Source organism: Scyliorhinus canicula, chromosome 18, assembly GCF_902713615.1.
Source record: "Scyliorhinus canicula chromosome 18, sScyCan1.1, whole genome shotgun sequence".
Lineage (NCBI taxonomy): Eukaryota > Metazoa > Chordata > Chondrichthyes > Carcharhiniformes > Scyliorhinidae > Scyliorhinus > Scyliorhinus canicula.
Window position 1 is genome coordinate 13166548 of NC_052163.1, and position 13853 is coordinate 13180400.

General features: G+C 46.9%; 1 protein-coding gene across 6 annotated transcripts in view; it reads left to right on the plus strand.

The window, feature by feature from the left end:
- Window positions 1-13853, plus strand: part of aatkb (apoptosis-associated tyrosine kinase b) — a 332408-nt gene that overhangs the window by 186384 nt on the left and 132171 nt on the right. For all 6 annotated transcript variants that reach the window (XM_038776388.1, XM_038776389.1, XM_038776391.1 and 3 more), the window contains exon 2: window positions 10413-10546. In XM_038776388.1, coding sequence (XP_038632316.1) covers window positions 10418-10546 — 129 coding nt within the window. In that variant the 5' untranslated portion in view covers window positions 10413-10417. The remainder of the gene's footprint in view (window positions 1-10412; window positions 10547-13853) is intronic.

A 13853-nucleotide genomic window follows, 5' to 3' on the forward strand; every position in this document is an offset into this window, starting at 1 on the left:
AGAGTGGGCAAAGACAAGGCAGATGGAATACAATTTGGAAAAGTTTGAGGTTAAGCACTTTGTAAGGAGGAACGGAGGCACGGGCCAGGGTTCTCCCTTCTGGGAACTAATTCCCCACGCCAGCGGGAGAACCGGCGCCAATCATTCCAGCGTCAACAGCCCCCGAAAGTGCGGAATTCTCCGCATCTTCGGGGGTTAGGTGGACGGCGGAGGGGTTGGCGCCACTCCAGCCGGTGGCAAAGAGACGGCGCGTGTTCGCGCATGCGCCAAAGGGCCGGCGTGATCTTGCGCATGCACGGAACCGCCGGCGTTGGTCCACGCGTTCGCAGACCGGCCGCTGTATTTTGGCGCATGCGCGAGGGGTTGGCTTCTCTGCGGCGGCCATGGCGGAGCCCTACAGGGGCCGGTGCGGAAGAGAGGAGTGCCCCCACGGATCAGGCCCGCGCGCAGATTGGTGGGCTCCGATCGCGGGCCAGGCCACCACGTGGGCCCCCCTGGCGTCGGATCCCCCAGCGTGTCCCCCCCCCCCCCCCCCCCCCCCCCGGGGACCGCCGCCGCCGACTTACCTGCCAGGTCCCGCCGGTGTCAGAGGTGAGTGATTCACGCCGCCGGGTCTGGCCAAAAACAGACGGCCGCTCGGCTCATCGGGGCCCGGAGAATCGCTGGGAGGGCCGCTGCTAGCGGCCTGCGACCCGCGTGGCGTGAATCCCGCCCGGAAAACGGCGCCGGAAAATAGATTTCTAAATGGGGAAATGCTTAGGGAATTAGAAGCACACAGGGACTTGGGAGTCCTTGTTCACGATTCTCTTAAGGTTAATGTGCAGGTTCAGTCGGCAGTTAAGAAGGCAAATGCAATGTTAGCTTTCATGTCGAGAGGGCTAGAATACAAGAGCAGGGATGGGCTTCTGAGGCTGTCGAAAACTCTGTTCAGTCCCATTTGGAGTATTGTGAGCAGTTTTGGGCCCCGTATCTAAGGAAGGATGTGCTGGCCTTGGAAAGGGTCCAGAGGAGGTTCACAAGAATGATCCCTGGAATGAAGGACTTGTTGTATGAGGAACGGTTGAGGACTCTGGGTCTGTACTCGTTGGAGTTTAGAAGGATGAGGGGGGATCTTATTGAAACTTACAGGATACTGCGAGGCCTGGAAAGAGTGGACGTGGAGAGAATGTTTCCACTTGTGGAAAAAACTAGAAGCAGAGGACACAATCTCAGATTAAAGGGACGATCCTTAAAAACAGGGATGAGGAGGAATTTCTTCAGCCAGAGGGTGGTGAATCTGTGGAACTCTTTGCCGCAGAAGGCTGTGGAGGCCAAATCACTGAGTGTCTTTAAGACAGAGATAGATAGGTTCTTGATTAATACGGGGATCAGGGGTTATGGGTAGAAGGCAGGAGAATGGGGATGAGAAAATATCAGCCATGATTGAATGGCGAGCAGACTCGATGGGTCGAGTGGTCTAATTCTGCTCCTGTGTCTTATGATCTTATATATTCGATATATATATTTAAAAGTTCCATTCCAATTAGACACAACTGGAGCACTCTTTACAGGAGACTTGTTTAAGCAACAGTCTGATAAGTCCAGGGTGTGCCTCCCGCCTCTTCTCTCCCCACCAGGATACCGAGGTCCCATTTGGCATCTCAGAGGCATGTAAAAGATTCCATTGTGCTATCTTGCAGAAGAGCAGGAGAGTCCTGGCCAATATTTATCCCTTTCTGTCTTTGCCTTTCAGCTTTTCCTGTGTTACATGGGGTTGCCCTTCAAACCCAGCTGAATACTACTGGGTTGGGGAGGTGGTGGTTCGGCTGAATTGGCCGCAGCTCCATCGGTCCCGGCAGCGCCAACAGTATATTAGTGGCCGCTGCCGGGACTGCAAGAGGAAGATGAAGAAGGTTCAAGGGATTCCTGAAGTCGCTAAATTGGGCAGGGGGGGTTTTGGTTGGTCAGGGCAGAGGGGGTTGGGGAGAAGTTGGATAAAAGACCACAAGAGGTAGGAAGATAGTGGCGCAGTCCCTGAAGATTGAGACCCCCTTTCTGGGCTGAGGACCAGCACATATACACACTTCGCCTGAGGCTGGGCTGGCCAATGCTTAGTCCTCAAGAAACAAATTAAAAAACAGATTTATTTGCTCATTATCAAGTTGATGTTTGTGCTGAGCGCAGTTTGGCTGTGCCAGCAACAGCCGCTACATTTCAGAAGTATTTCATTGGCTTTTAAGAAATCCTGAGGTTGTGAAAGGCGCAATTTAAACGCAAGACTTTCTTTTAAGGTGAGCTTATGGCCTGCAGTGAAAATAGCTGCTGTGGTAAAATTGTTGGTTTACCGATGCTCTTTCTCTCCTTAATGCTGACCAATTGGAAAACCCAGCTCACCACAGCTTTGAACCTTGATTCCTGTTGGATGCAGTTGTCCGTGATCGCACATATTCTTCCTGTTTTATTTTGTTTCACGTGTTCTGCTCGCGTTGCCTTACTTAGCTGGTAACTTTGCCAAAACTGAGATCTCTCTACCAGCCAACAGTACTGTAACTGGACGTAACTTGTTGATGGATGAATTGGCTAATCAAGCATCGCTCTCATTCTCACAAAGCTACAAGGACTCCTTTCAATTGTCATTATCCCAGCTCAGCCCAGCAGACTCCAGAGAAGTGACTTTATCTCACTGGGTATTCCATCACTCTGTCCTGAATCTCATCGAGTGGCTGACCATGCTTACAATTCAGTGGAAGACATCCGCGGGCGTTTCACAATCTGCGACTTTGCAACTGTTGAATACCCTAAAGAGATTCTGCTTGGTTACAGTCCCGAGCTCCAAATGAATCGAAATAGAAACTCTGCAAATATTATGATCAATTTTCTGCACGATGGAGTCACAATGTAACACATCACAATGGGCCTTAGAAGCAGGTCCAATTCCTTGTGCAAACAATGCCCAGAGGTCTTTGTAGCAACTACCAGGAAATATAATCCCCAGGGATCCCAGGATCATATTTATACATCAAGTAACTAATGTTTGTGTCACTGCAGGTTCATCTGACAGGATTGTATAAACCCATTTGTTCCTGTTTTTTTCCTTTACAGGGAGATTAACAATATGTCTCTCTCTTATATGCCAATAACAGTCTGCACATCCTCCCTGTGTGTGCGTGGGTTTCCTCCGGGTGCTCTGGTTTCCTCCCACAGTCCAAAGATGTGCAGGTTAGGTGGATTGGCCATGATAAATTGCCCTTAGTGTCCATAATTTCCCTTAGTGTTGGGTGGGGTTACTGGGTTATGGGGATAGGGTGGAGGTGTTGACCTCGGGTAGGGTGCTCTTTCCAAGAGCCGGTGCAGTCTCGATGGGCCGAGTGGCCTCCTTCTGCACTGTAAATTCTATGATGTAGCGTGTTCAACACGATACGACATCTCCAGGCGCTTCACAGAAGTGTTACCAAATTAAAAACTTGACAGCCAGCCACATGGAGATAATAAGGTGAGCAGTGAGTTTTAGCAAGTGTCTTCAAGGAGGGGGAAAGAGGTGTAGAGGGAGGTAGTTCCAGAGGGTAGCTGGGCCCGGATTCCGGAGGAAATCAGCAGGCGGGTGGAATGGGGCAAATTGCGGCTTTCCCCATTCCGGGTATCATGTTGTCGCTGCAATGAACCAGCAGCCAAACATTTTCTGTCCATTGTACCGGTTGGTTGGAAACTCAGCTGTCATGGTTTGCAGCCATTACTCTGAGCAAGGCTTTCATCATTGTAGACAGTGGACAGTCAGGGGATTGTGCATCACTGTGGGATGTTGCCAGCTAAACCCAAATGGACAGATCTGCTCTGCAGACACCAGAGACTTGTCCTAATCAGCTGTGGTCTGTTCTTTATTGGCACATCACATTCATATTCAGTGAGATGCGCCCCGGGTAAGGGAGCGTAATACTGATTAGAATCGAGCCCAAGCTCTCGGATGGCACAAGCAAGGGATAAAGATCTTTACAACATGGGAGCAAAATAAAACTATAAAGCAAAGACTAAATAGAAGTCAATTTGAACAGGATCTTTCTCTGCAAAAACCTGGGGGGAGAAAAATCAAATATTTAATATTGTAGGAAAGTTGTGCTTCATAATCATCAAATGCTCTGCTTTTTAAATACAGTATTTCCCTGTGAGAAATTCATTCTTCAGGCCAGATGGGTCCAGATTTGAGCACTAGGTCTATGCTGCGTGAGATGATCTCAGCAGCTGTTACAATTGGCTTTATCCTCCCCGGGCTAAGGGGAGGCAATATCAAGCAGATTTTCTGCTCCTGATCGGTGTCCCGTGTATGCCTGGATCTTTATGCAGTCCAAGATCTCGTCCCGTCATGAGGCTCTGTATGGTTAACTTTCTGCGAAAGCTCACAAAGGGGTCAGCTAGTGACCACATGGACAACGGGCGGTCCGGTAGTACAGTGGTTAGCACAGGTACTTCACAGCGCCAGGGTCCCAGGTTCGATTCCCGGCTTGGATCACTGTCTGTGTGGAGTCTGCACGTCCTCCCCCTGTGTGCGTGGGTTTCCTCCGGGTGCTCCGGTTTCCTCCCACAGTCCAAAGATGTGCGGGTTAGGTGGATTGGCCATGCTAAATTGCCCGTAGTGTCCTAATAAAAGTAAGGTTAAGGGGGGTTGTTGGGTTACGGGTATAGGGTGGATACGTGGGTTTGAGTCGGGTGATCATGGCTCGGCACAACATTGAGGGCCGAAGGGCCTGTTCTGTGCTGTACTGTTCTATGTTCTATGTACCCGAACAGGCGCAGGAGTGTGGCAACTAGGGGCTTTCCACAGTAACTTCATTGCAGTGTTAATGTAAGCCTACTTGTGACAACAATAAAAACTAGAGGCAAAAGAGGTGGAGCATCTACATACCACGTCCTTCAGGACGCCCGAGCAAGATTCTGTTATTGCTGTCAGCAAATGTTCTTAGTAAATCTCAGTCCCTTGTTGTGGGAGGTGCCGAGATGGGTCAAGTATAACAAGGGGCCATTGAAATGTCACACAAATAGACTGCCACAGGAAAAAGGAAATGAAAGTCCAAGCACTTCCCCGGAGGAAGGCAGGACGTTACTGGCGAAGGCTTTAATTTTTCCCATAAAGATTGCGAGGCTATTTTTTCATTGACCTCCATTCCGTGAAGTCACTTGACACCCACTCACGTAAACTGGTTAGACAGCGGCAGAATTAATGATCCTCTTCCCACTTTGACCGCCGCCATCCATCACCATAAAAAGGCATTGAAAAAAATCCCTCATCTGTACATCACTTGTTTTTGCTAAAGTGTATTTCAAATCTCCCTCTTGACTGGAACTGTATCCTCGACAGGGCAGAGTTCCCACTCTTTGCATCTGTATGGAAATCATTGGGAGAGGGGTAATCTGAAACAAAATGTGCTTTTCTTAATTTTGCCAGATGTTTGTTCCCTTCTATTCGGTTATTGGGGGTATTAAACAAGTCTGAATATTGCTACCAAAACAGCTTTCCACAATAGGAAAACCCAGATTGTAAAGTCACAGCTTCATTTTGTGTGTGTTTACAAAGAAAAATTCTCACTGATTTTCTGTCCTCCTTCCACTCTTTCCTTGAATTCAGTTTAAGATGTGCTATTTCCAATTCCAATTCTCTTCTATCATCTGGTTGTGCATCAAGGCAGACTTTCCTCCATTTCCATAGCTAGTAATTCCCGGAACAGGTCGCTAGTCTGTTGCCAGGGGCTTGAGGCGCGCCACTCCACATCAAGCATAGAATCCATACAGTGCAGAAGGAGGCCATTTAGCCCATAGAGTCTCCATCGGCCCTCTGAAAGAACCCCCTACCTAGGCCCACAACCCCGCCCTATCCTCAGAATCCAGCCTTTGGACACTAAGGGGCAATTTAGCATGGCCAATCCACCTAACCTGCACATCTTTGGACTGTGGGAGGAAACCGGAGCACCCGGAGGAAACTCACGCAGACACGGGGAGAACGTGCCGACTCCAACAGGCAGTCACCCAAGACTAAAATTGAACCCGGGTCCCTAGCGCTGTGAGGCAGCAGTGCTAACCACTGTGCCTCCGTGCCGCTCCGTGCCACATGATCTGTAGTCTCTCCCGCTCTTACCACCAGCCATTGGCCTGTTGGAATGATTTTGCAAGTTGACAAACTCAACCTGTTGAATGCATTACGAACGCACCTTCCTTGACCATCAAGTCCAGGGGTGGGACTCGCACTCAGAGCTTCTGGCTCAGAGGTAGAGACGCTACCCACTGCACCATAGGACCTTCCAGAGATGCTGTTTGACCTCTAATAACTCCCCTCACGTTGCTATTCTTTATGGGTGAATTTTTGCTATTTATGGGCAAATCGCAACAGAGATTCCTTCTCAGTAGCCCCACATTCTGGAGGTCCTACCTGACAAATGCAATAGTCCCACCCCTCAATCAGCCTCTATCTGAAGGACTATCAAGGGCAAGAAACTGGGTGGAACTGGTTGGTGCCCCAAATCTCTGCCACTTCTTCCACCGGCTGTTTGACATGGAAAGCTGACCTGGAATTTCTGATGGCAATGAAGTTAGATACCACACTGTTAACTTCCGAGAACAGCCTATTTCTGCGGTGCAGACGCCAATAAGACAGCGACACTGTCTAAACGACTGCATCTTAAATGTCCCTGGTTTCATAAAGAACTCTTCTGATGTTCCAACGCTTTGCCATACTAATAAAGAATTCAGTGTAGCAGCTGCCCTTTTAGCTCGGAACTTACCGCAAGATGCAAATCCAGCCTTGACTGCACCTCGACTGGAATTTATAACCACGTGTTTGATTTCACATTTATGGTTTTCCTCAGGGCTACGTCCCTATAATCAATACAACTGATGCGTTATGTTGATCAGAGTGATAGAGCAGCCAGCAACTCGACTGGCAAGATTCCAAATCCTATATCCAGGATACCTTTTTAATTCTTTTTTATGAGAATTGACGGAGTGAGTATCTCCGGGAATGGCAGCACGTGCTGGCAACTAAGGTTCTTGTTGGTCTTGTTATTCAAAGGCTGGTCTCCGACATTTAAAGTTTAACGGGTTGAACAAATATGAATTAAATCTTGGCAAGTTGACAGCATTGAGAATGGGTGGAATAACGAAGCTGGGTGAGGGATATTCCTGTCAGAGGTGAGCCTGGCCACTTTACCCCCTCCACTCTCCTTTAAGGCACTCCTGAAAGTTTACTCCTTTGACCCAACCATTGATCATCTGTTTGTCTATTTTCCTATGTAACTGGGTGTCAAACGTAGTTTGATAACGCTTCTTGTGAAAGGCCAAGGGGAGGTTTCCCCAAATTACATTTGATACAGTGTCACACAACAGACTAGCGAGAAAGGTTATAGCTTGTGGAATAAAAGGGCCAGTAGCAACATTGATACAAAATTGGCTGTAAAATTGGAAGCAGAGAGTAACGGTCAATGGATATTTTTTGGCCCAAAGGAAGGTTTGCAATGGTGTTCCCCAGGGGTCAATATTGGGACCCTTGCTTTTCTTGATAAAAATTAAGATATGGTGTTTGAGGGACAATTTCAAAGTTTGCAGATGACAGAAAACTTGGAAGCATTGTAAACTGTGAAGAGGACAGCGTAGAACTTCAATAGGATGTAGACAGCAGGTGCAGTGGGCAGACAGGTGGCAGATGGAGTTTAATATGGAGAAGTGCGAGGTGATGCATTTTGGTAGGGGGAACATGGAGAGACAATATAAAATAAGGGGTAAAATTCTTAAGGGGATGCAGGAGCAGAAGGGCCTGGGTGTGTCTGTGCCTAGATCATTGAAGGTGGCAGGGCAGGTGGAGAGAGCAATTAATATAGGCACTTTCTAAATGGGAAAAGCCTTCAGCTATCAGAAGCATAAAGGGATTTGGGAGTCCTGGTTCAGGATTCTCTTAAGGTTAATGTGCAGGTTCATTCGGCAGTTAGAAAGGTGATGGAACCATCAATTCACGAGACACGTGCTTTAAGATATGAACAGTGGTTTTAATCTACTTACTACAGAGCCAGCCTGTTACCCATTGAACTCTCGATGAACTGCAGGCTGGCTCTGGACACGGTTATTTATACAGCAGTCAAGGGGGAGGAGTCGTGGGCGGAGCCAAGGATGGAGCCCTGTACAAACTCCTGAGCATTCACAGAGCTACTCCCCCTAGTGGTCGGATAACGCTACTGCGCTTACAATGGTATTGGTAAATACAGTGTGAATTACTAAGTTACATTCACCACAAAAGGCAAATGCAATGGTAGCATTCATGTCGAGAGGGCGCGAATAAAAGAGTAGGGATGTACGTTTGAGGCTGTATAAGGCTCTTGTCAGACCTCATTTGGAGTATTGTGAGCAGTTTTGGGCCCCGTATCTAAGGGAGGATGAGCTGGCCTTGGACAGAGTCCAGAGGAGGTTCACAAGAATGATCCCTGGAATGAAGAGCTTGTCATATGAGAAGCAGTTGAGAACTCTGGGTATGTACTTGTTGGAGTTTATGAACATGAAAATCGCTTATTGTCACAAGTAGGCTTCAAATGAAGTTACTGTGAAAAGTCGCTAGTCACCTCATTCCAGCGCCTGTTCGGGGAGGCTGGTACGGGAATTGAACCCGCGCAGCTGGCCTGCCTTGGCCTGCTTTCAAAGCCAGTGATTTAGCCTTGTGCTTAGACGGATGAGGGGGGGATCTTATTGAAACTTACAGGATACTGCGAGGCCTGGATAGAGTGGACATGGAGAGGATGTTTCCACTTGTAGGAAAAACTGGAACCCAAGGGCACAGCCACAGACTGAAGGGACGATCCTTTAAAACAGAAATGAGGAGGAATTTCTTCAGCCAGAGGGTGGTGAATCTGTGGAACTATTTGCCGCAGAAGGCTGTGGAGGCCAAGTCACTGAGTGTCTTTAAGACAGAGATAGATAGGTTCTTGATTAATAGGGGGATCAGGGGTTATGGGGAGAAGGCAGGAGAATGGGGATGAGAAAATATCAGCCATGATTGAATGGCAGAGCAGACTTGATGGGCTGAATGGCCTAATTCTGCTCCTATGTCTCAGGTCTTATAAAGAATATAGTAGTTGGGGCTTTATTATTGGGGCATAGAGTACAAGGGCAAGGAGGTTGTGCTGAATTTATACAAGACTTCAGGTGGAATATTATGGGCACCACACTATAGGGAGGATGTGTACACGTTGAAGGGAGTGCAGAATAGGCTTACAATAATGGGTCCAGGGATGAGAAAATTCTATTCGGAGCTTAGATTGGAGTGTTGGAATTGTTCTCCTTGGAGAGGTGAAGGCTGAGAGGAGAGTTGACAGAGATGCACAAACTCGAGAGGGGGGCAGGACAGAGTAGTCAGGGAGAAACTTTTCCCACTCGCAAAAGGATCAAGAACGAGAGGGCACAGATTTAAAGTGATTTGCAAAAGATGCAAATGTGATGTGAGAAAAGAAACCTTTGCCACGCTGCGAGTGGCTCGGGTCTGGAATGCGCTGTTTGGAAGTGTGGTGGAGGAAGGTTCAATCGAGTCATTCAGGAGAATATTAGATGATAATTTGAATAGAAGCAATATGTAGGGGTACAGGGAAAAGGCAGGGGAATGGCAAAGTGTTGTTCTCTCTCTCTCTGCCTTTCTTGCACCTGACCTTAGAATGCCTGAACTTACACTGAAATTGGAAATATGTTTCATTGGCCAGTCCTGCCCCTTACTGCGAGATGTATAACTTCCTCCAGCAAGATATAATCCTGGCACCATTTTGATGGCCATTATGCCACAGGTCCAACTTGAGAGAACAAGCAACAACGAGATTGTGCATTTCAAATGTATGTAAATTCATCACACACATCCACATATTTGTAGTCAATAAGTTTTTTTATTCGTTGGCCATTGGCTGGGCCAGATTTGTTGCCCATCCCTAATTGCCCTTTAAATGAGTGGCTTGCAAGGCCATTTAAGAGTAAACCATATTGCTGTGGATCTGGAGTCACATGTGGGCCAGACCAGCTAAGGGTGGCAGATTTCCTGCCCTAGAGGACATTCGTGAGCATAATGGTTTTTTTTTTTGACAATCGGCAATGGTCACCTTTTAGACTTTTAATTCCAGATTTTTATTTAATTCATTTTTCGACACCTGCCACAGTGGGATTCGAACCCGGGTCCCCCTGGAGCACTTCCCTGGGTCTCTGGATTCTAGTCCATTGACAATACCGCCGTTCCTTTTCAGCAAATTGATTATGATTCTGGCTCTGTAAACATTTGGGAGTCCATGACAGTAATTCAATAACGGCGGGTATGTTACGACAACAACAATTATTTCTGACAATAAGCTTCATTTCAAAACAGTTGAACGTCACATTGATAATTCTGACAAGTTTACTACAATGTCTTGTCTGCGTTTCTGTTTTACCAGATGGGATGCCGATTGGTGAACTCACGTGGTCCTCCTCCCTTGCTGTGGTAGCAGTGTCTTTTTCTGGTCTTTTCACCTTCATCTTCCTCATGCTCGCCTGCCTTTGCTGCAAGAAAGGAGACATTGGGTTTAAGGTAAGAGCCGCAGGAGCAAATGGGATAAACGGATTATTCCTTTTATCTGTTCTCCGTACATTCAGTCAAAACTGAGAAAGATTGGTGTACTATGAGGCCCTGAAACTGGTTTCAGTACATTCAAAATGTTATCATGGGCAAAATGGAGGCCAACAGCCGAAAGATTTTAAGGTGGTGGTGGGGGGGGGGGGGGGGGGGGAGAGCCTCAAACTGATCATCACAAGCTTACCACAACACAAAAGACTTGATTTGATTGATTTGATTTATTGTCACATGTACCGAGGTACAGTGAAAAGTATTTTTCTGCGACCGAGGAAGGTACACAATACGTACATAGTAGACACAAGAATAATCAACAGAGAGCATTGACAAATGGTACATCGCCAAAACAGTGATTGGTTACAGTGCAGAGCAAGGGGCCAAACAAAGCAAATACGTGAGCAAGAGCAGCATAGGGCATCGGGAATAGTGTTCTTACAGGGAACAGATCAGCCCGAGAGACTGAGGAGAAACATACAGAGAAGTATTTGCAGGCACAGGTATAATGACGGGTATTTGCAGATTAGCATGCCCTGAATAGTGTTTGAAGTTACATGCAAATTGAGAGGTTTGCAGGTAGAGGTATACCAAAGAATGGTTGCAGGTACAGGTGTCTCAAAAGATGTTTACAGGGACAGGTATACCAAAGAGTGTTTGCAGGTAGAGTGTATCGAGAAGTGTTTGTGGGACAGTGTATTGAGCAGTGTTTGTGGGTACAGTGTATTGAGAGGTGTTTATGGGTACAGTGTATAAAGCAGTGATTATGGGACAGTTTATCGAGAAGAGTTTGTGGTACAGTGTATCAAGAAGAGTTTGTGGTACAGTGTATCGAGCGGTGTTTGTGGGTACAGTGTGTTGAAAAGTGATTGTGGATACAGTGTGTTGAAAAGAGTTTGTGGGTACAGTGTGTTGAAAGGTGTTTGTGGGTACAGTGTGTTGAAAGGTGTTTGTGGGTACAGTGTGTTGAAAAGAGTTTGTGGGTACAGTGTGTTGAAAGGTGTTTATGGGTACAGCATATCGAGAAGTGTTTCTGGGTCCGGTGCACCGAGAAGTGTTTGTGGGTACAGTGTGTTGAAAAGTGTTTGTGGGTAAAGTGTATCGAGAAGTATTTGCGTGTATACTGTATCGAGAGGTGTTTGTGGGTACAGTGTATCGAGAAGCGTCTGTGGGTACAGTGTATTGAGAGGTATTTGTGGGTACAGTGTATCGAGAGGTGTTTGTGTGTACAGTGTATTGAGAGGTGTTTGTGGCTTGTGTATCGAGAAGTGTTTGTGGGTACAGTGTATCGAGAGGTGTTTGTGGGTACAGTGTATTGAGAGGTGTTTCTGGATGCAGTGTACTGAGAAGTGTTTGTGGGTACAGTGTATCAAGAGGTGTTTGTGGGTACAGTGTATCGAGAAGCGTCTGTGGGTACAGTGTATTGAGAGGTATTTGTGGGTACAGTGTATCGAGAGGTGTTTGTGTGTACAGTGTATTGAGAGGTGTTTGTGGCTAGTGTATCGAGAAGTGTTTGTGGGTACAGTGTATCGAGAGGTGTTTGTGGGTACAGTGTATTGAGAGGTGTTTCTGGATGCAGTGTATTGAGAAGTGTTTGTGGGTACAGTGTGTTGAAAGGTGTTTGTGGGTACAGTGTGTTGAAAAGAGTTTGTGGGTACAGCATATCGAGAAGTGTTTCTGGGTCCGGTGCACCGAGAAGTGTTTGTGGGTACAGTGTGTTGAAAAGTGTTTGTGGGTAAAGTGTATCGAGAAGTATTTGCGTGTATACTGTATCGAGAAGTGTTTGTGGGTACAGTGTATCGAGAAGTGTTTGTGGGTACAGTGTATCGAGAAGCGTCTGTGGGTACAGTGTATCGAGAAGTGTTTGTGGGTACAGTGTATCGAGAGGTGTTTGTGGGTACAGTGTATCGAGAGGTGTTTGTGGGTACAGTGTATCGAGAGGTGTTTGTGGGTACAGTGTATTGAGAGGTGTTTCTGGATGCAGTGTATTGAGAAGTGTTTGTGGGTACAGTGTATTGAGAGGTGTTTGTGGGTACAGTGTATTGAGAGGTGTTTGTGGGTACAGTGTATCGAGAGGTGTTTGTGGGAACAGTGTATTGAGAGGTGTTTGTGGGTACAGTGTATCGAGAGGTGTTGCTGGATGCAGTGTATCGAGAGGTGTTGCTGGATGCAGTGTATCGAGAGGTGTTTCTGGATGCAGTGTATCGAGAGGTGTTTGTGGGTACAGTGTATCGAGCGGTGTTTGTGGGACAGTGTGTTGAAAAGAGTTTGTGGGTACAGTGTGTTGAAAAGTGATTGTGGGTACAGTGTGTTGAAAGGTGTTTGTGGGTACAGTGTGTTGAAAAGAGTTTGTGGGTACAGCATATCGAGAAGTGTTTCTGGGTCCGGTGCACCGAGAAGTGTTTGTGGGTACAGTGTGTTGAAAAGTGTTTGTGGGTAAAGTGCATCGAGAAGTATTTGCGTGTATACTGTATCGAGAAGTGTTTGTGGGTACAGTGTATTGAGAAGTGTTTGTGATACACTGTATCGAGAGGTGTTTGTATGTACAGTGTATTGAGAGGTATTTGTGGCTACAGTGTATCGAGAAGTGTTTGTGGGTACAGTGTATTGAGAGGTGTTTGTGGCTACAGTGTATCGAGAGGTGTTTGTGGGTACAGTGTATTGAGAGGTGTTTCTGGATGCAGTGTATTGAGAACTGTTTGTGGGTACAGTGTATCGTGAGGTGTTTGTGGGTACAGTGTATCGAGAGGTGTTTGTGGGTACAGTGTATCGAGAGGTGTTGCTGAATGCAGTGTATTGAGAAGTGTTTGTGGGTATAGTGTATCGAGAGGTGTTTCTGGATGCAGTGTATTGAGAAGTGTTTGTGGGTACAGTGTATCGAGAAGTGTTTCTGGATGCAGTGTATTGAGAAGTGTTTGTGGGTACAGTGTATCGAGAGGTGTTTGTGGGTACAGTGTATCGAGAGGTGTTGCTGGATGCAGTGTACTGAGAAGTGTTTGTGGGTACAGTGTATCGAGAGGTGTTGCTGAATGCAGTGTATTGAGAAGTGTTTGTGGGTATAGTGTATCGAGAGGTGTTTCTGGATGCAGTGTATTGAGAAGTGTTTGTGGGTACAGTGTATCGAGAAGTGTTTCTGGATGCAGTGTATTGAGAAGTGTTTGTGGGTACAGTGTATCGAGAGGTGTTTGTGGGTACAGTGTATCGAGAGGTGTTGCTGGATGCAGTGTATTGAGAGGTATTTGTGGCTACAGTGTATCGAGAAGTGTTTGTG